At 44.6% G+C, this 20,754-nt stretch overlaps 1 protein-coding gene across 1 annotated transcript in view; it reads right to left on the reverse strand.

Annotated features, from left to right (window-relative positions):
- The window catches only part of LOC310882912 (E3 ubiquitin-protein ligase MIB2-like), a 53,575-nt gene that overhangs the window by 22,269 nt on the left and 10,552 nt on the right, over positions 1–20,754 (reverse strand). Inside the window, 14 exon segments of the mRNA XM_083802383.1 lie at positions 5,433–5,504; positions 6,251–6,435; positions 7,951–8,129; positions 10,088–10,318; positions 10,614–10,740; positions 11,649–11,803; positions 12,128–12,284; positions 12,904–13,052; positions 14,901–15,034; positions 16,008–16,170; positions 16,871–16,975; positions 18,150–18,257; positions 18,816–18,958; positions 19,505–19,699. Coding sequence (XP_083658509.1) covers positions 5,433–5,504; positions 6,251–6,435; positions 7,951–8,129; positions 10,088–10,318; positions 10,614–10,740; positions 11,649–11,803; positions 12,128–12,284; positions 12,904–13,052; positions 14,901–15,034; positions 16,008–16,170; positions 16,871–16,975; positions 18,150–18,257; positions 18,816–18,958; positions 19,505–19,699 — 2,103 coding nt within the window.

Here is a 20,754-nt window from a genome sequence, read left to right on the forward strand (position 1 = left end):
GTCCTTTATTGCCTGCAGGACGATATCTTTTTCTTTTTTTCCCCTGGGACATTTTAATGCCCTTCCTACAGAAGGCTCCTTCCTGGGAATAATGATATCGATTTCAATTTCATGAGAAGCCTGTGTTCAAACCACCCATAAATATTGTGGAAAAATTGCAACCAGAAGAGGCTGGTTAATGGAAGAAAAACCACCCCCCTTCTTGTAGGCCAGTTGGGAAATGTGAGCTGACATTTCAGCTAGGAGGATTACACAGAGCCCATTAGTTATAGCATTAACCTGTCTCAGCTGCTGCCTCGTATTTAAAGATTTATACCAGACTCAGCAAGATCTTTCAAAATCAACACTGATGGAAGCTACAGAGCCGCAATTCAGAAGACCCAGGGAAAACACAGAGCTCCCCAGTTCATTTCCCCAAAATGGAAGAGGAGAAAACAGACTCCCGTGGAGCTGAACCTGCCACGAGGACAAAGCTTGTCAAAAACCATACCTGGACATAGGCATCTGCTTCCTGCTGATCCCCTCCTGTCCTGCAGCTCCGCCGACCAGCTTGGTTCTTCTCCGTTGGTGCAGCAATTCCCTTCTTCTCACTAGGAAATGAAAGGGTCAAAACGGTGCTTAACGGCTCGACTCTCGCTCCTCGGGCATCAAAAGCAATGACAGCAGAACCAGGGAAATGAAAGAATATAGCCCCAACCCCAAAGCTGCGCTTACAGTTCCCGTGCTACGTAAGCAGGTACATTGTGCTGTGCAAAACTCCATCTCTCATTTAGCAATACAAGGAACTGCAGACAGAAAAAAAATCAGGAGCTCTTGAAAGGGAATTTGTTAAAAAATAAATAAAAAAATAAAACGTACAATTGATGGGAGCTCTTCTTTCTCTACAAGATCTCTATTAGCAGGAAAAAAGAAAATCTCTGCTGCAACAGCTGTGCAACCTGGAAGTCGAAATCTGCAGTCTTCCTTCAGTGCTGTGACACAGGAGGTTCAGGCTGGATATTAGGAAAGAAATTGTTACCGTGAGAGTGGTCAAACACTGGAATAGGCTTCCTTGTGAGGTAGTTGATGCCCCATGCCTGTTGGTGTTCAAGACACAGTTGGATAATGCCCTTAGTAATGTGCTTTAACTTTTATATGCTTAGCCCTGAAGTGGTCGGGCAGCTGGACTAGACGATTTTTGCAGGCCCCTTCCAACTGAGCTTTCTATTCTAATTTTTTTTTTCCTTTAGGGGGAACAATCACTTGGAAGCCTCTCTTCATTTAGTGTCCAAAGAAATTATATTAACAAAAAAAAAGCAGATGTACCCTGCTGTTTTTTCCTGAATAAACTGACACGCCCTAAGTGTAAGATGCGAATAATAACATTGAGCAGCGTGCCCTGCTGCCCAGGTGCCAGCACACGTATACATTTAACGTACACGATAAAGCATCAACTGGGTTCACCTCTTGTAAACTGCAGGTGGAGTTGATGCAGAGGCTTGTGAAGAAAATGTATTTCAGGCAACGCTCAGCGTCCAGGTGGGGTAATGGATATTCTGGAAAATGATTCACTTGAAGCAAAGGGCAGCTCTTACACCGTAACGGTGGTTCGGTCTCGTCGTTCCAGAAAGCAGCCTTTGCACCGTCCTCTTCACCTGATGCCTTGTCACAATACAGCAACCACTTGGGTAAATACCTGCTTATCCCAAAGGCACGTACCCTAACATGAACTTCTAGGAAATAAATAAATACATCCACACTTCTGATTTTACCAAAGGTGATTTTGAAATTCAGCTTCAGCTTCTTTCAGAGTTAAATGTGAGCCCATGTGGGTTTAAATCTGTTCCTACTTTGTAGCTCTGTATCAAAACCCCACTGAATTTGTAACAGCTTCAATTGAATATTTGGAGAAAGATCGTCTGTAAGAATCAGGCACTGTGACAGCACTTTTTCACACCACCAGAGGACTAAGATGAAGTAAGAGTTACATCCATAGCTACCAGATATGACACAAAATCAAAGATTTCTTTAAAATATTTGCCATCTCTTTGCCAATGAACAAAGATAGTAGAGGACCACAGTAGTTTTGTTCTTTTTTTTTTAAATATTGCTTGCAAGATGTAACAAACAGTATCACTTGTGTATAATTGTGTCATTAAAGATAGATACCACACGCAAACACGTAAGGATACATACACACACGCATGGCACGCTAGCCCTACAGGTTGGCACTTCCACCAACAGTTACTTTACAGGACAGGTTCACTGGATAATATTTCTTCAGTCAGACAGTTGGGAAACACAATACAGCCAGATCCATAGTTCAGCTACTGTTTGTACATTCATTTTAATGCTCAGGAAAAATATAGATTTTATTTTATTAAGTTTTGCTGCAAAACAAAGAAACCAAAATGAAATCCCTCTTTCTCATCTCTTAATTATTACTATTTATTTTCTTTACACTTTGATTGGAGTATTTAACACCTGCCTTTGGCATTATGGATAGAAAGCTCAGGAGTCTCTGAACACACCATTGTGCAGAAAAAAACATGGAAGAAGAGTGTCACGTAGAAGTTTCTGTGGTAACAACACGTTTTCCCCAATCAGTCTTCACTACTTTATCTCTAAGGCACACGCTCTGTCCCTAGGATCTCACCACATCCAGAGTTGCCTCTGTCAGTCCGAATTCTTGTTGAGCCCGCAAGTTCCAGCTCAGAGAACACGCTGTCTGAGGACATCACCTCCCTACCAGCGGCAGGCAACGAGGAGGACTGATGGCCAGGACTGATCTCCTCTGATATCTTCTCCTGTGAGGTGCAAGCGTGTGCTTTGCCACTGCCTGCCGAGGGATAAGGCTGATCCTTCTACAGCGTCTCCTTCAGAGCACTGCCGAGTGCCAAGGCTCCAGCTCTGCCCCCACGGGGCACTGGATGTGCTGCAGTCACTGGAGCTGGATGCCCTTGAAAACACCTGCGTATGGAAGTCTGTCACCTCTGGTCTGCACGTCTCTTCTGACTTCAGTCGACAGTCCAGCGTTCTTTACTTCACATCTTTCTGATCGATCAGCAGCACCAGGCGAGGTGGCCGCCTGCCCTCGAGCACCACTCCTTGCCCGTATGACACTGGAAGCAGAGGGGACTCCCTCCCTCCACCTCCACCCCAATCACATTATTTGTCTCCCCCCCCCCCCTCACGCTGGCTTTGCAGGTAGCCAAACCCAGACTGAGCAGCACTTCTCATCTAAAATGCAAACAAAAAGGAAGTAAACGAGGGAGGTGGGAATGGGAAGGGAAGCAAGCATATCCTTAGACAAAGATCTGAATCCTCTCCCGGATAGCCTGCCGGCAGATGGGGCAGACAGTAAGGGCTGTGCTGCAGTCTGGGCAAGAGCCATGTCCACACTGGAAGACCAGTTTGATTTGGTCGTCGATGCAAATGGGGCAGGTGATGCGCTCTTCCATCTGCCGGTAGCGGTTCTGCAGCTCCTCCATGAGCTTCCTCTGATCTGTGGATTCAGAGCTCGGGCTGCACTCCACCTCGGTGCTGTCTGCAGGGTGGGAGAGCAGGGAGACAGTTAGTTGCTACTGTGCTCTGCCTCATGCAGCGTCTCTTTAATCAGGCTGTCCCTCAATGAGCAGCAATTAGCTCAGACTAAACTCTCTTCACTGAGCCTCATCCAGGGAGTCCACAAACAAAAAGCCCAAGATGATTCTTTTTTACACACTGGCCAGTGCTGCTTTCCTGTTTTCTTGCTTGGCTGTTGTTTTTTTTTTTTTTTTGTTTGCTTTTGTCTGCCTGTTTTTTTTTAAAAAAAGATAGAAGAAACAAAAGAAAGAAAAAGAAAATACAAATGTCTGATACGTCCTGCCTTAGCATTCTGGAATACGCTGGTGCTACCTTTAAGGAAAAGCTTTCGGTGCTGGTTGTGATGTTCTGCCATACTAGTCCAGGAATCCTCACAGTGCTAGCGGTACCATGCTCTCTCAACCTCCTGATTACATTTGGGATTCAAATTTCTGCTGGTATTTTTCAGGACACACGTGGTAAAACAAGACGACACCACTTGACATCACTTACAGGGACTTTTGCACACATGAAGCTGCACAAGTAGAGACCTTTAGTCGACTCTATATGCAAAATTCAGTGGACCTTATAGAGATAATTGTTCTACATAGATGAAATGTGAAAGAACCCCAAATACTTGAAAAACTGCCAGCTTTGGGAAATATACTCTTTCCAGTTTCAGCTTAATACAGCCTCTGCTCATCTTCTGCTCCTTAATCTTTGATTAGGTAGCTTTACACTTCAATATAGGCGTCCCTTTCCCCAACATCCTGGAACAAGTTGCAGTTCAGCAGTGCAAGAAGTGACTTCAAATCCATAAAAGTGAAGCAAATTTGGGAACAGAGCGCTTGCTAAGACACACTGAAGACATCACTCATAGTTAAGTCCTGCTGATACACTCAGAGACTTGGATGTTCCTTTCTGTAACTGCAATCTGCATGCAAATGTCTCCTCTGGAATTCTTGTTGCCATTTTGATGCCATTTAGCAGCCTGGAGCAAAGACAAATGCTCCTGTCTACCGTCAGGCAAACTTTTTTTTCCCTCTCCACACTTTGGAGTTCCAAAGAGGATTTCTGTCTTTGCCAGCTGCCTTTGTCTGATGCCACGTGACAGAATTGCTCCCTTGTGCATTTGTCCAGGCATCAAGACAGAAAACCACTACCTGACTCCAACCAAGTCACACAATGCTAAGACATGAGCAGCAGGACACGCAGTTCTTTCATGTCCACTGCTACAGAGTTTCCTTAAGAGTGATCTTGGCTCTAAAGACATCATAACCGCTGTCATAACCTCTATGGAAAAAGCTTCAGTGGGCAACCTGGATTAATTCCAAGGCAAGTGCAAAGCTGCCACCATCCTGATGACACACATTACCCATTCTGGATGGAGTACCACAGACACAAGACAATCTGTTTTAGACGGGGCTAAAGACCTTTGTCAAAACAACCCAGCTCAACAATTCCTGGAGAGCTGGCCAATGCCAGCCCTGCACAGGCACTGGAGTTTCAGCCAAGTGAGAAGCAAGGCTTCCACAAGATGCCATTTTTCCTTTCTCACAAATTTTCATTGTTAAATCACTGCCTGTGTAAATAGGTAGACCGGAGGAGACTGCAGTTCTAACTGCAGAGAACCCGATGAACAGAATAAGCCAGGCACAGATCTAGCTTCCTCAAATGTCCTGTCTATGCAGCTTGATTTTGGCCCACGCCAGCTGAACGCACTTTTTCTTCTCTGAAGGTGATCAGTGCAACAGGTATTCCCCTCTTTTCTCCCCCCAAAACACATCTTTCTTCCTGATGCATATTTCTCTGAGAATCGTTGATGTTGCTCAAACAAACGCTGTGAAGCACCCTTCCCAATACACAGCACTGAACAGTAGGAACAGCACACATACCTTGCTTGATTTTTTTGGTTATTGTCACTTGACATTTGATGCACTTCTTCATTCTCCTGGAGCATTCTATCAAAATGATACAAGGAGTGATTACAATCAAGCCCACTGGTGCCAGAAGCGAGAGGAAGAGAACAGGCTGAAGAACATCAGCTTTTAAATGACCTGAGAATTCCCTGGATGATTATGAGACTGTTTCTGCATGGAAATGAGGACATGGCCTTCTTTTTGAGCTACCTCCTAGGCTTTTGGTTTAGTCCTTCCTATGTCAGTAGCAATTAAAACACCTTTAACTCCTCACATCTCTGTGCTGCCAGAACTGCTGCACTGTGGATGCAAAACAGCTTTTTATTCTGTGTGAAAAGGATGCAGCCCTTGCACACAGTCCTTACCAAATTCCCTGGGGTCAGACTGAGGGAGCCTTGATGAGGTTTACAAGCTCGCAGACATGTTTGAGCAAGCTGCCATTAAAACAACCGAGATACAAATGCATAACAAAAGCCAGAGAAGGGGGAAATCCTTCTCAGGAGGTTTTGATGGATAAAACACTGCCAGCCAGAACTGAAACATCTGGCCTTCCTTCTGAATTATCCAGGGCATCCATGAGCACTGCCTGGGGGGCCGATCAGCAGGTGCTCAGAACAACGTGTGCCTGTCATAGATAGCTTTGGCCATCCTATCTAGAGACACTGCTGTTGAACTCATGCCGGGGTTGTTTCAGGTCACACACAGCTCGATAGACCTTGATTTATGAGAGTCTAGACAGGGAGGCTGCATGGCGGAACAGGAAAAACAGAAAAAGCAGAAGGACTTACCTTCACAGACAATACTGTGCTGGCAGGGGAAGAAATGGATGAGCAAGGCCAGCTCTGAGCAGACCAGGCACTCTGTGGGGACTGCCACGCTTGAGACACTCAGGTTGGTCATCGTGTTGGGGGTGGTGTGCACGCGGCGAAGGCTGCAGGTGACAGCTGAGCAGTCTGAAGAAACCTGCTGTTCCCTGCAGCAGAGAACACGTAGTGAGATTTGAGCCACATACTCCAGGTCGTTCTTCAGCAACCAGATAAAATTGCATTAATCCCCGGGAAGCATTCCACACGGAGACTGCTGTCTGATCAACTACGGCTCTAACTTGTGAGCCTTCAGTGCCTTTGTGGGACCAACTCAGCCTCTAGCTTGGATTCTGACTGAATCTATGTAAAAAGAAAGCGGAAGAGCAGGGACATCCAACGTTTACACAGGCTGGAACTGTCCTTTTGGAGGACAACAATCAGGTATTGACAGTACAGTCACCTACCAAGAGGGCCAGCTTTCAGGAGCTATTTAAAAAGTGCAGCCCTAAGGATGCTGTCTGTTCACATATTCCTGAAGTGTGCCCGGGGTGACTGTCTGTGAATTTGGCTCTTACATAACCCAGGCTCTTACATAACCCATCCAGACCTCTGTCCTGACACTACGAGCTCCAACCCATCCATTACTTTTCCTGCCAGCCAGTCATCTGCTAGCTAGACCTACTACCTAAACTCTTTAATTGTATGAATGAGCAATGATTGAACAGAAGGGACAAGGATGGTGGTTGCACTAACAAATGTCTTCATTATTACCAAGAACCCCCGGCCCACCAGGAGTATTACGAAGGGATGCTTTTTGAACTTTTGATATAAAGTTGGTAAGTTTCTGAAGAACCTGCCAACCAGTTTCCTACCAAAGTGACAACAGCTTCTTTATAAATGCTTTTTCTCTTCTAGACCTCTTCATTTCAACATATACTCCACTAACAAAATCCCCAGATGTTTAAAAACATTTAAAGAGATGTATTTCACCTGTTATTTAAAATGAACCAGGAGCATGGCCAATTACAGAAGCTGCTGCCTGGCTCCCCCTCCAGCAGTAACATACCTGCAGGTCTATGCTCTCAGATCAAACAGAACTCTGCTTTCATGTTTGCAAAGTCAAAATCCAAACAAAAGTTCCTCAGAACCGGAGAAATTTGACTTGCTACTCTCCCCTTGGCACTTTCTAAGCTATTCTCTCGTCAGTTGAAAAACAACCATTTATCTAGCTCTGGAATAAATTCTGCAGATTCTGGCACCCACTCTTTCATTGCATTTCCTCTCTGTTCAGACTTTAAATATCTGTAACTGCAGAATCCAGTGAAAGCAAAACAGAACCCAAAATTACCCTGCAGAGAGGAGCTGCTCTTGCCTTCGGTGGACAGTCTTCTCAGACCGCCTCAGGGCTCTCCAAGTCAGGAGGCTGAATTTACGTGAGCAGCGTTCATTTGCTTTTGCCAACTGTTTCCAATGGCAGTATGCACCCTTAAAGAGGCCCTGACAAACACAGTGCCAGCATCCAGCTCCAGATGAAACAGAAGGTGCTCTGACTGAAATCTGATGTGTTTCAGGAAAGCTTCACCCTTCCTGGTACGGCAGCTCTGACACCACAGTGCTGGGGGAGCACTTGACATTTTACAAGGAAATTTACTGCAGCCAGTTCCCAGAGGATGTGGGTTTACCTGAATTTCTGTGAAAAGTCTTTGATGATCTGGACAATCCTTCCGTCTGTAACAAGGTCTAAAGGAGACTTTCCCCGATGGTTTGCATAATTAATATCTGCTCCTTCTTGTGCTAAGTAACATGCAATTGCAGTTCCAACATTCAGCTCCACATTTCCAAGAAAGCCAGAAGCCTGCAGCTAAAAGATGTTGAGAAACACTGTTAACAGAAAAGTCTGTTATGTAGCTGTATCAAATTCTAAACAGAATCTTAATCCTTGTACCGACAATTTAAGGGTGTAATTTTGCACTCTCAAAATGCAAGAAGATCCTTCGGCATACAAGTAACAGATTCAAACCTTGCATTCCAGGAACAGAGGTACATAAAACTGGTCCTAAGTGGTACCTAATCATTACCAACCATAGCAATAGGCATTCACTTCTTCAGCTAGTGAAAAGAAAGTACAAAGTGTACACCGAAGGCAACGCAGTAAATACCAGTTGACGAGCAGCTGGTGTATGGAGCCTTAAGCAGCAGCAGCTATTTAAAAAGCCAAGCTTTTATGTATGTGATCCAAACTCTGAACAATTTTCTACTGGTTTAAAAGATCAGAGTGTTTAGGCAGATCAGGGCATGTAAAATTCGACATGAAGGAGTCTGCAGAATCTAGATACAGCATTACTGTTAATAGTATTGGGAACGACATTCACAGATACATCATGTTGAGGTTTCTGTCCCCAGGACTGGCTATCGGCCGCCCCTAGTACAAGCTAAAGCCCAGCAGCTAGGAAAGCTGTTGCGCAGACTTTTAACGAAATGCTAAAACCCATTTTTGCTGCTGATCCCTTTGCTTAAATTTATGGGCAGAGACATTCAGAAGTGATTGTTAAGCTGGTGTGAGATGCCACTGTGGATGTCAGGACCTGAGGCTGGAGTATTGCTGGCCACGCACTGGAGCCATCAATTCCTGCTATCAACGCTGGTAGCTTGGTAACGAGCAACATGAAAGAAGGGTGGTGCACTAGACTTTTTCAAGTGCCAATAAGTAGAAAGGAGGAATAGGAGTTTGGCACACAGCATGTGCCCCCTTCAGAACGTCAGTTTGAATTATGCTTATCATTTCAAATTACAATAAAAACTCTATGCCAGATTTTTCAATATTATCCCCACAATGGAATAATTCTCAATCCATCCATAATGTATAACCAGTGTTTGCAGTTTTGGCTTGCACTGCAAATCTGGTGCGTGCACATGTTGGTATTTATATGGATGACAAAACACTTTGAAAAGCTAATCTAATATCTTGGCTAAAAAGACAGATTAAGCTTCCAATACTTCCATATCACGCACTGACTTCTAGATCTAAGGCCTATCCTGAAATGACCCGTGTTCAGACTGAGGAAGAAATTCAGCTCTTCTGCATGTCATCATCCGTGGTATACATACAAAGTCTATCCCTGAGAGCTAACAGAAATGCTGAAAAGCACTTTTTCCACTGCATTTATGCTTTTGCAAATTGACAAATCTTGCAAAAAAAGTCTAGTGTTGCATAATTTGCTTTCGCTCTGCAGTGAAAGATGGAAAAAGAAGTGTATATATATATTCATACATCCATATATATGGATATATTCATTTATCCATGAATATGGAGCAACATGGTGAAATCCATTTCAGGCTTTATAGCAACATAGCCTTCATCATATATAATACGTCTCATCTTTCACATTCCGCGGTACATTTGCAGATAACTGGGGTGTTTGTGGTTAGCTAGCCTCATATTTTCTATGCCACCAGATAGAAATGAATTGCTGTGGTTCTGGGGCAGGAATTAAACCCAAAGGCTCTTGGCTCTGTGAGCAGATTTGTAATCTCTCCCATGTCAAGAAAGAAGCACACAATGCTAATAAAAAATGGGAGGATACAGGATGAATTGGTGTCTGACTATGCGAAGTTTCGTGCTATAAAACCAAGCATACTCTCAGCAGATTTATTCACTGCTTTCCCCCAAGCATTAAGGTTTGCTTCATGTTCAGCTGGACAGGCTTTGCACAGTTTCACTGCCGTCCTTTGCCCCCTTAGATCCCACAATCTGCAGCCACACCATCATCATGCATTCTCCTGCCCTTGGTGCTGGAATTGCTCCAGTTCCCAGCTCACCTTGGAAAGAAGGGATAACCCCATCTCCCCTTCACGCTTCTCCATCACCACTGACATCAGCTGCTGTCGTTCCAAGGCAATGTGCATGGCTGTGTCCCCGTCCTCGTCTTCAGCATTGACATCACTGCCTTCGCTGACCAGCAGTTGCACCATCCCTACGTGTCCCTGGATGACAGCCAGGTGCAGAGGTGTTTGATTTCGGTTGTTCTTGAGGTTGACATCACAGCGACCCTTGAAGAGAAGAATTGCATCAAACAAAAAGAGCTATTGCTGCTGAGTTTGGCTGAAGAAGAGCGCTGCAGTTATGGTGCTTGCTTAAAGCCCTGAGTCTCAAGTCCATCTGCAGGTCAGAAATAAAGATATCTCCAAGAGAGGGCTACATGACCCAGCCCTCTGTATCTGTCCATATGACCCACACACCTCCACATCACACACAGCATTAACTCAACAGAACTTGGGAGGAAACGTGGGATTTGGGGAACGGGAGAGCTAGGAGTTTTGTTGGTGGCTTTGTTTTGTTTCTTACCTCTTTGATGAGAATTTCTGCCACTTCTTTGTGATTATTGAGAGCAGCAAGGTGCAGGGCAGTGAAGCCATCTTCCTTTTTGGAGTCAACTAACTGTCGAGCTCTTGCTAGAATCTTCTTTATGGCTCTAGAACATTGGAGGTAAACCAGACACACAAGAGTTACTTTATCGGGAAGGAAAACAATGCAGAAGAGTCAGGCCTGCCTCTTAGGTTCCTCAATTTTAAACTGGCAGCACTATGAGCTGGCAAATGCGATGCAGAGTGCTCCCACTATCTTGCAGACAATTACAAGAATAAAACAATTATACATTTACTGGTGATTTTGTCAGCATATTCATCACAGAGAACCACGCTCCTTTCCGGTATCGCTACACTTGCACACAATTCAGGGCAAATTCTGCCTTTGTCTCTCAAGTATTGGAACAATGTTTTCTAACAGACTTTTGCTAGCAGCTTTAATGAGGCAGAGCATTATACCACTCTGCTGCCTTCAAATATTGCACACATTGCCAGGAAGCTTGCTGCAGAAAAGTGGCATAGCCCATCTATACTAGTGCTTTGCACTGAGTACTTGCATCGCTAAAAATATATCAAATTGGATGTAATGAGTTAGATGATCTCAGCCTTTCCCTTCTTCCTTGCTGAGTAACCATTTCTGCAGAGAATTAACACATAAGCATAAGAATTAAGAACTAGAGAAGGGAGGAAAAGGAAGAAAAACACTCAGATTCTTGAGATCATCTTTTTTTTTCCCCCCAAAGCAAGTAAAGTACTCAGAAACTGATACCTGTTCCATACCCCAGGCACCACATACACACTCTGTTTATGGCTACGTAAGAACTACTACTAATGTAAATTCTCTGCTCTAAGTGCCTTATAGGTAGTCAGTTGCATCCAGCTCAGCTGGGTGCTAACCAGCTAGGGTTCAGAGCTTCTCAATAAGCATTCAGCAAGACTTTATCACCATCTAGCCCACACCGCCTAGCCAAGCCGTGTGTTCCCCAGGAATGCACACTGCTGTTCATTCACTTACAGCTTGTTGCCTTTTAGAGCAGAATAGTGGAGCAGGTTGAAGCCTTGACAGTTCTGGACAGTGAAATCGATGTTGGGTACTTCAGTGAGAATCTCGATGATGACTTTGTAATCTGCAGTGATAGCGTAATGCAAGGGGGTGTCTCCCTGGGAATCCTGTAAGAGGGTACCAAAGCAGAATACAACACCGCACGTTAGCAGCAGGTCAGCTCTCACTGGAAGGAAGAGTCCAGCAAAACAGTGTGCTACTGGACTGAACCAAGCAGACTCACAATGGTGAAGGGGTAGACCCCAAACTGGAATTTCAGAGTACTGAATGTAACCAAATACCTCCCTGGTGCAACTCACAGCATTTTCAGAGAACTACCTTCAAATTCTGCTAAGCAACAAACGATGCATGATGTTAAGAGAAGCAACCCCCCCACCACAAAAGAAAAAAAACAACACCAAAACCCAAATCCCTCAAACCCCAAGACTTACTGGGAGGTTGACATCACAGTTGAGCTCGCAGAGGGCCTGCACCACCTCTGCGAATCCTTGACTGACAGCAACATAGAGTGCTGTGCACTTTGCATTGTTTAGCAGGTCTCTGCTGGCTCCTTTACTAATAAGCACACGGGCAACTTCAGCTTGGTTTCTGATTTAAAGGCAAGGAATAAGACAGATCAGATTCAATGCTGTACAGACAATAAATTCTCACTTCTTGCAAGCCTACAGAATTTCTTGGGTTTTTTTTTTTGTTTTGTTTTTTTTTTTTTTTTTTTTGCATTCTCCCATCCCCACCCCACCTCCTCTTAGTACTTTAAGAAAAAGTCTTCCTAACTTGTACTCTAGAATCTGCTCTGTTTTAAATCAACAGGAATCTCCCACTCTTGATAATGAAGAATTCTTCCCTGGTAACTGACAATGAAATTTAACCTTTTATGTTGCTCTGAAAAACACGTGCACTACCAAAACCAAGCCACCAAACTAATCCCAACCACTAAAACTCTAATCACCAAACGCTCCTATCACTTGTTCTGATTCCCCCCAAATTTTATAGCATAGAAACTGACCTAGCTGTGGACATTAAGTCAGCGTACTAAGAAATTCACCTGTGGTCCTGAAGATCACAGGCCGATTTCTAACACGGAGAAAACCCTCCCTCCTCAGCTTCTCCCACGTGCTCTGCACGCAGACAGTCCATTTACACCTAGAAATGTCCTTCTGCAGCCCTTTAGGTCCTGTCTCAGAGATAGCAAGAAAAGATCTCGTACCCAAAAGCTGCGTAGTGCAGTGCTGTATCCCCCTCTTCATCCCTTAGGTTGACAGTGGCATGTGCCTGCAGCAAAATCTTGACAACATCCAGATGCCCCTGATAGGAGGCGATCTGCAGGGCAGTTCTGCCCTGATTCTTGCTGTCGACCTACAGTAAGGACAAAGACACAGCAAACAGCTTGCTTAGTTAGGGAAAGACCTTGCCTTGAGTTCCGGCCTCGGCGGGATGAAAGCCACCAGCTGCACAACTGCGGTATGCTCAGAAATGCTACGCAGAATCTGTGCCCTGCCAGCTCTGCTTTACGTACATCAACTACAAGGCTGACCTTGTCCCAAAATATTCCTAACAGGGAAGGGGATAGCACATTTAGTCAAGAAGGGAGAAAAGAGCTGGAAGCCAGGGCTCTGTTTGCAGCTCTAATGCCAAATTCCTCTATGCCTGCAAGCAGAATACTTCTTGACATCTCTGCCAACAATTCCTTTCCTATTAGGAAAATGCACGAGGAGATCAAATTAGCTTTGCATAAGGCTTTGGATGCCAAGCCCCCATTGTTCTGTGTTACTCCAGGTACTTCACCGGGCACACTGGCAGGAGGGTAAATCAGCGCTGAGGTGCTACAATAACATTTTTCGAAAAGTAAAGGGACTGAAGAACAAAGAGAAGGCCGTATGAAATGCAAGACAAAAAAGGAAAGGAAGCTACTGAAATCAGCAGGAGGCTAAAGAGAAGAGACGAAAGAGCTGGCAAAACCTCAGCTGACTGGCAAGCAGAACAAGGTTTTTTTTCCCTGCAGCTGGTTCTGTGCAGCAGTCAGGAGAGCAGGGCAGGCAAGACTTCGATTCACTCGATGATGGGTGAGACATTCAGGCAAGGAGGCGTCAGAGGCCATTGCATTATTCTGCCATTTACACAAGACAGACAATGCTGATAAGCTAGAAAGCCCTAGGCAAGCAAGTCTAACTTGCACTACAAAGTATATAACACTCTTGCTGTGTATAATACTCTTACAGAAGTGCTAATTCATTATTAGAAATATTTTAGTAGAATATAAAATAGAAATCTAATAAAACTAACAGCAATGTATTCCTGACTCTTGGCACTTTCTTATCTGATAACAAACACAGATGTTGGGCTGTTCCTCCCATCTCCAGAGCTCCCTTTATCTTTTTACATAAGGAGCTACAATAAGTAGCAGAAAGCAATCCACTACATCAGCTTCAAGGGGCTCAGAGTCAGTCCTTTCAGCCATCTGCCTGCAGACACAGCCTCAACAAAACTTGAGTTTTGCTACCACTGGTTTCCAAGGACACTGCTGAAATACTTCATTTCCCAGTTCTCCTTTTTAAACCTGCTTACAAACCTTAGAACCCTCACTGAAAGGGCTGGAACCTTCAGTCAGCTGGTAAGAGCAGCGACTTGAGTTGACGCGATCCTAACAGCAGCACTCTGCAAACAAATTTCTCAGCAGCAAGTCCAGCCCAGTTCCCTGCTCCAGTCAGACAGGAGATAAGACTCTGCACAGACTTGCACAGCGCTGGGATCTGGGCAGCTTTTCTCTTTCCTGTTTCCAACAATTTATTTAGCAAGGTTATGTGAGGACAGATGCATTCAGTCAGACATAACCTGTGGCTTTCTTTTCAAAAAGGGGCTAGATTCTTGGACATCCTGGTCCTGTTTTCATATATATATGTATGAATACAGGTCTCCCTAATTCTACAGGTACAGTGTCCATACAGGAAATCTAGGAAAAGACAGCTTTGGAAACACACTGTAGGGACAAAGCTCCAGGTCAGCTTCAATGCCATGCTCTGAAGCCATCTGATATTCACGTTTAATTTTCATATTTAATCCTAAATCGCAGCAAAATTAGCTAGTACAAGGTCTGAAAAGTCTATCATTTCTCTTCCACTCTTCTCCCTACTCAACCACAAAATTTGATGATAGTATTTTAAAGCACAACAAAAAGTAACCATTCAGGATGTTTTCAGAACTTGCCTTGTCTGGGTACTTCTGAAGGAGTTCCCGGACTTTAGCTGTGTTCTTGAGCGCTGCCCAAATGACAAGACACCCCGCGTGGTCTGACTCTGTCTTCTGCGACAACAGCTTCTCCAAAACAGTAATCAAAGTGCCTGGAGGGGAATGAAAAACAGCAACAGGTTAACAGCACCGAAGAGCGTGTGTACAGTTGGCACAGCACAGCTGTATAACCCCCGTACAGGCCTGCAATACCTCTTGGCTCACACAAAGAGCTTTACAGATTTGCAGCTTGCGCAGAACTCTGGCTTTACAAGCCTTATGTTTTGAGAACCCAAAAGAGACCATGATTCAGAAGACCAACACAGAAGAATTACTACCAAAAGGCAAATATCTGAAGAGGAATGCCTGGGTTTGGGAAGGATACTTCAGGCAAGAATACAGCTCCTTGCAGACCTGCTCTCCAGCCACAGGTTTTTGAATGTTTGAATGGACGGAGGTTCTACAGTTATCCAGGCAGGGCAAAATTAAAAAGCTTGGGCCTGTATGCGAGTTCTCCCTGGAGTCTAAACTGAGGAAACAGTTTATGACCTATCTGCGTGGCAAAACAAAGTCATCAAGTCTGTTTTCTCTCCCACATGACCCTAACCTACACAGGAAACTAGTGAGGCTACAAGCAATTTTAGGAGCAGATGTGCAAAACAGGCAGAATCCCCTCTACACATCATAAGATCCCAAGTCTAACTTCAGAGTGGACTGGGGAAAACACTCATTGGTTTGACAGCACTTCCACAAAAAGACCTGGGAATATTTCAAGCATTCACAAATTATTATCCTCCTACAGGAATTGCAGCAGGATAGAACAGGAAACTGAGACAGATCTGGGCAGAAAGAAAGAACTGAACCTAGGGCAGTACTATGGCCAGCACTCCCCAGTGCAGAACTCGGTATTTTCCTGTTAGGACCAGCTGTGCTTCCCCAAAGACAAAGCTTGGTTTTGGAGCTCTGTCCACGGAAGAACAGGCAGCTGGAGTTTAGCACTGTCCACAGTGTGCTGCTGTTATTACAAGCAGAGCAAATGTTTCTCAACCCCTGCCAGCCCAGACACCTTCATTCTCACTGTCTCACTTTTAGATTCCTTTGCATTCTCCGTCGTCATGAGATTTGCTTCCTCATCTCTCTGGTAGGCTGTCAGGCAAGCTGGATTAAACGTCCAGGACTGCTCCCCAACCGACACTCGTAAGTCTCCATCCCCGTACACTTTGATCACTTTGCCAATGTGCCCTAGGGTCTGCAATGGAAAGAGAAAGGATTTTTAAGAGGTAAGACAGTAGGCTTCTCATCTCAGAACCAGAGCAATGCTTCTAAGAGAGGTTTTGCAGGCGGCACTCCTGCTGTGTGAAAAGAAGCACTAAACAGTGACACGCGCACAGACAGCCCCCGCTTCGAGGACACCAGAGGGTTCTCAGCACTTTCTCTATTACTGGCTTTACATAAGAAGGGTTTCCCAAATATATTACAAATGTCTACAAAGAAAGCTGGTGAAACAACAAACTTAGCCTGCAGAACCCTAAGAGAACTGAAAATTGGGATTAGGGAAGATTTCCCCTATGCATTTAATTGCTCCTGGTCCAATCAGACCATTTTCCCACTCAAGCACTTTTCCTGTCTTGTTCCAGACAATTGGGAAGAGCTTAAGAGGACTTTTTTTTTTTTTAACCTTGGTTAGTGAAATCTTATCTGACTCACTGGTAGTCAAATTCTTTGTCAGATTCCCCACCTACCCGCTTTGCTTTGGGTTCTGCAATAGGATTGTATTACCAATAGCACTAGGCAACGTTTCTTTGCAAAGCCTCAGCAGTCCCAGAAGGGTCTGTGCTCTCACTGACCAGCAGGAATGCTGGAGGGCCACGCAAGCCCAGTCACCATTCCTAATTGCTGAGGAAAACTCAGGAAGTTACTGGACTGTCCTGGAACTGACGCGCACTCACAGGTGCCATTTCATCTGTCCACTCCCCATGACCAGGTTGGAATCGCTTCACTGTTTCCATATCATCTATCACTCGGACAACATCACCAACCCAAAAGGTGTTGAGCTACAAGAAAAAAAAAGTCATAAGCTTTTTGGGGGATGAAGCCAAAGGAAAAAAAAAAAATCCCCACCCCCACCCTCAGCAATCCCAACCAAACACGAAGCCCATCCACGCAAAAACCAAGGCATTACAAAACCTAAGTACAGTTCCCAAGAAATCTGTAATCAATGCACTGCAAAACAAACACAGTCCAAGGGCTCCGGTACTTCTGTTTTAAGCCAAGGACACATTTAAATAGGGTAATAGTTTGGACAGAACAATTTTCTTCTTTTTTTCAAACCATTTGTACATAATAATGGCATGAAGTACTTGGAACTTTCCTCGGTCTATCCCCTCACTATACCTGGAGACTTTAATTCACTTTAATAAGGAAGTTAAATCCATTTTATTTAAAACAGGAAAACCTCCGGTTTCTTTCTGATCCTTTGCCAGATGCTCCCTCTGCTCACTGAGCAAAGAAGGGGGCACTGTCAAAAACCACTTTTTAAGGAGACCAATTCTGCACCCAACAGTCTGACACTGGACCATCCATTGGTGTTGGCTGGAGATTTTTTTGCCCTGTGACCTTGTTCAATTCTTTCAAATTTTGTAGTCTTCCAGCAGCTCCTTCTACACCTATGAGCCCCATTTCTAATAATCCCCATTTCAAGACCACGACCCTCTGGAGAAGGCCACAGCTATCAGCTTCAGAAATGCAGACAAAGTTAGAAGAGATGGATTAAAGGCTCAGGTCATCCAGAGAGAAGCAAGAGAAAAAGATGTTAAGTAGAACAAAATGAAGACACAAGGAAGGAAAAAAAAATCAAGTGGAAATGATGTGGACGAAAGTTTGTCACAGATGAAAGGCAGCAGGAGGATGAGTTGTTGTAGGTCACTTGTTACCTTTCTTATCAAAGGAACAGAAATTAAGAAAGAATTGACAGTAAGAACTTCCAACATTTAAAATCTAAAGGTTCCCACAACTGGACCTCCTCGTAGCCCAACTCCCCCAGTCTGCAGCTATCTGTTTCAGCTCTGAGTGCTTGCACTACTCTGCCTAGTACCGCTGCTTTTACAGCAGCAGTATATTTCTTCAGCACTTGCTTGAGACACCTTGCATCCTACCACAGCAGGCTCAACCGCCAGCTGCTCCCTGCAGCATTCCTAGTTGTGGCCAAGCTCACCGGTCGGTACATACCTTGGTCAGAGCTCCAGGATGGAAAGTCCAGCGGGTTTCACTGTTGAACTGGACCCTCACGTCCCCTCTGTCCGTGATTCTGTGCACAGTCCCTGTCTGGCCAATGAACTTTTGATAGGGGAGGAAAAAAAAGCAGGGGAAAACCCCTAAATGAATCACGTTGCTTAATCCCAAATCTGATTTAAATGAGATGCAGTCATTTTTCTGCAAAAGGAGGGAAAGAGACTTAAGAAGCTCCCTTAAAGGAGCAGCATACTGGGGGCAGGACAGCAATAGGTATACAAAGTGTAAAAACGCTTGAGAATGCAGCACAAATTGTCCTCGTCTTTCCAAATGATAAAGGTGAGCACAGATTACTACAATCATTTTTTTTTTTAAGACATTATTTTTTTTGCACTGGCTTCCAAGATGTTGGAGCAACTCTTCTGACCTATCTCAGAGCCTTAGAAATTCTGCAGGGCTCTGCAAGGTATTCTCACACACCCTAGATTTATCTGAATGTAAAAATCTGACTCCTGTGTCCTATCAATAAAGAATTTGTATTAGTGATTTGCCTAACACAATATAAATACAGAAGGTAACACGCTACACAAAGATATTCAGGTAACTTCTTAGCCAGTGGTTACTCCTGTAGTGCGAAGAGAATGAGAAGGAGCAGCAGCATACCTCAGCCATTTTAGGATTCCAGCCACCATGGCCCTCCTGCATCTCCCGCAAGATGTCGATGTCCAGGAGGCATTTCACCTTGTCCCCGTGCTGGAACGGATGCCTGTCTGTGCTTTCTTTCCTCTGCAGTTCAGCTGGTTTTCCTAAAGAGAAGAATGACACCACCCACACACATGGAGGACGCAATAAGCAGCTTTGTGTTGTGCTTGCCTTTGTAACAAGGGCAGCAAATCAGCATAAGGCTTAATTGATGCAGAACAGCGTAATTCTACTCGTGGAGCATGCCGTACTCACTCTGTGGGGCAGCATACGTAGAGAGATGGAGAGGATTTGACTCTAACTGGATCATGGTATGGATGAAACATGAGGTAGTTCTAACAACACACAACACAGGCATTCCTTGGGGAGTTTCACACACCTGCAGCATCAAGAAGCTGCCTTGGCGGATCTCTCTCTTGGGACACAGCTGTGGGTATCTGATGGTCTTACATGATCTTACCACTACAAGACCAAACTATTTTTTACCGACCATAAAACAGTATGTTCACACAGACTTTTTTTAATGACGCAGATTATGCAGAACCTTTACAAAACCACCTGCTCGTTTTCTGTCTTCCAAGCAAAATGGCTTTAGTGTCAGGAAACGGCAGTGAGAGTCACAATTTCTCAGTTAAAACATGCTTACGCACCTAACTTGGGGAGATGCTCTTTGTAGTAAAAGCCACCAGATGCCTCCACAGTACATTTCAAGTCCACTTTTCCCTTGTGTCCAACTCGGTAGACGTTTGTGGTGCCATCAGCCCACGTAACGCTGGCCACGCTGCGTCCAGTCTCTACATCCCAGCCGCGAATATCGACCACGCGCCCGGTTTTACCTTCACCACCTGATGGAAAGAGAGGGGGGAAAGCATCCAGCTTGTATTTTCAGAGACCAACACACAGGAACTCACCTGAGACAAAAATTAAACAAATTTTTTCTTAACTAAGTCAAAAACAAGGAGAAAACGTGTCTGTTCTCCAACTATTCATCACAGATGAGCAGGCCCAGAGCTGAAAGTCAATGGCTGATAGATGAAATCTTGATGGAGAAGCTGCTGCCAGGAAGGACTTCTGCAGGGCCCTATCACAGGCCAGCTTTACATGCTGGATGTGTAGAAGGTGCAAACAATCTCACTCACTTTTTAACTAGAGAAATTAAACTACAGGACAACTGAATTTGATCGACTCAGAGAATCTCCAAGTGAAGCTCACTGAAAGCCACGCAGCCATTTGCTTTGGAATAAATATGGAAAAACTGAACTCTGTTACAGTGTAAGTGCCATTTCTCCTGGTCTACAGAAACGCTGCCCAGCTAGGCAGCACGCTGCGTCATGGCACCACACTGTGGCAAAGTAAAAACACAGCAGCGCTGGAAAATCTGCCCAAAATCACCCCAGCACTGGTGAGGTGGAAGAACATCAGGTACTTCACCTGCACAAAGCAGAGAAGGCCACCACTGAAACAGTCCAGAAAGTGGAGATTTTAGATTTATATACAAAATGCACTGAATATAGTGACAGACAGTCTGAATTTGCAGATTCCTTCCCTCTTTCTGCAACATCTGTCTGTCTCATTGCGCTGCCAGTGAGGATCTGATTGCCTGCAAAGCTTTGGAAATTATCAACTTAAAGGAGTTTACTTCCTCATCTAACTGCACAGTATCTAAAAAGGATACAAACTAGTGTAATCTTTATTGCTTTACTGTAACTTCCCCTCCCTGTCCAGGTGCTTTTTTCTAAGGAGAGCATTAGCATCCACTTCCACGGTGTTTGTACTCAGGCGGCAGCAAGGAAAAACATGCATATGATGAAAAGATTTAAATGACTGAAGAGTTGTGAGGGTCAACCCTGAGCACAGCTGAACAAGACGTTTGGTCACTTGGCACGTTTTGCACTCAGTG

Source organism: Anser anser (assembly GCF_964211835.1).
Source record: "Anser anser genome assembly, chromosome: 17".
Taxonomy (NCBI): domain Eukaryota; kingdom Metazoa; phylum Chordata; class Aves; order Anseriformes; family Anatidae; genus Anser; species Anser anser.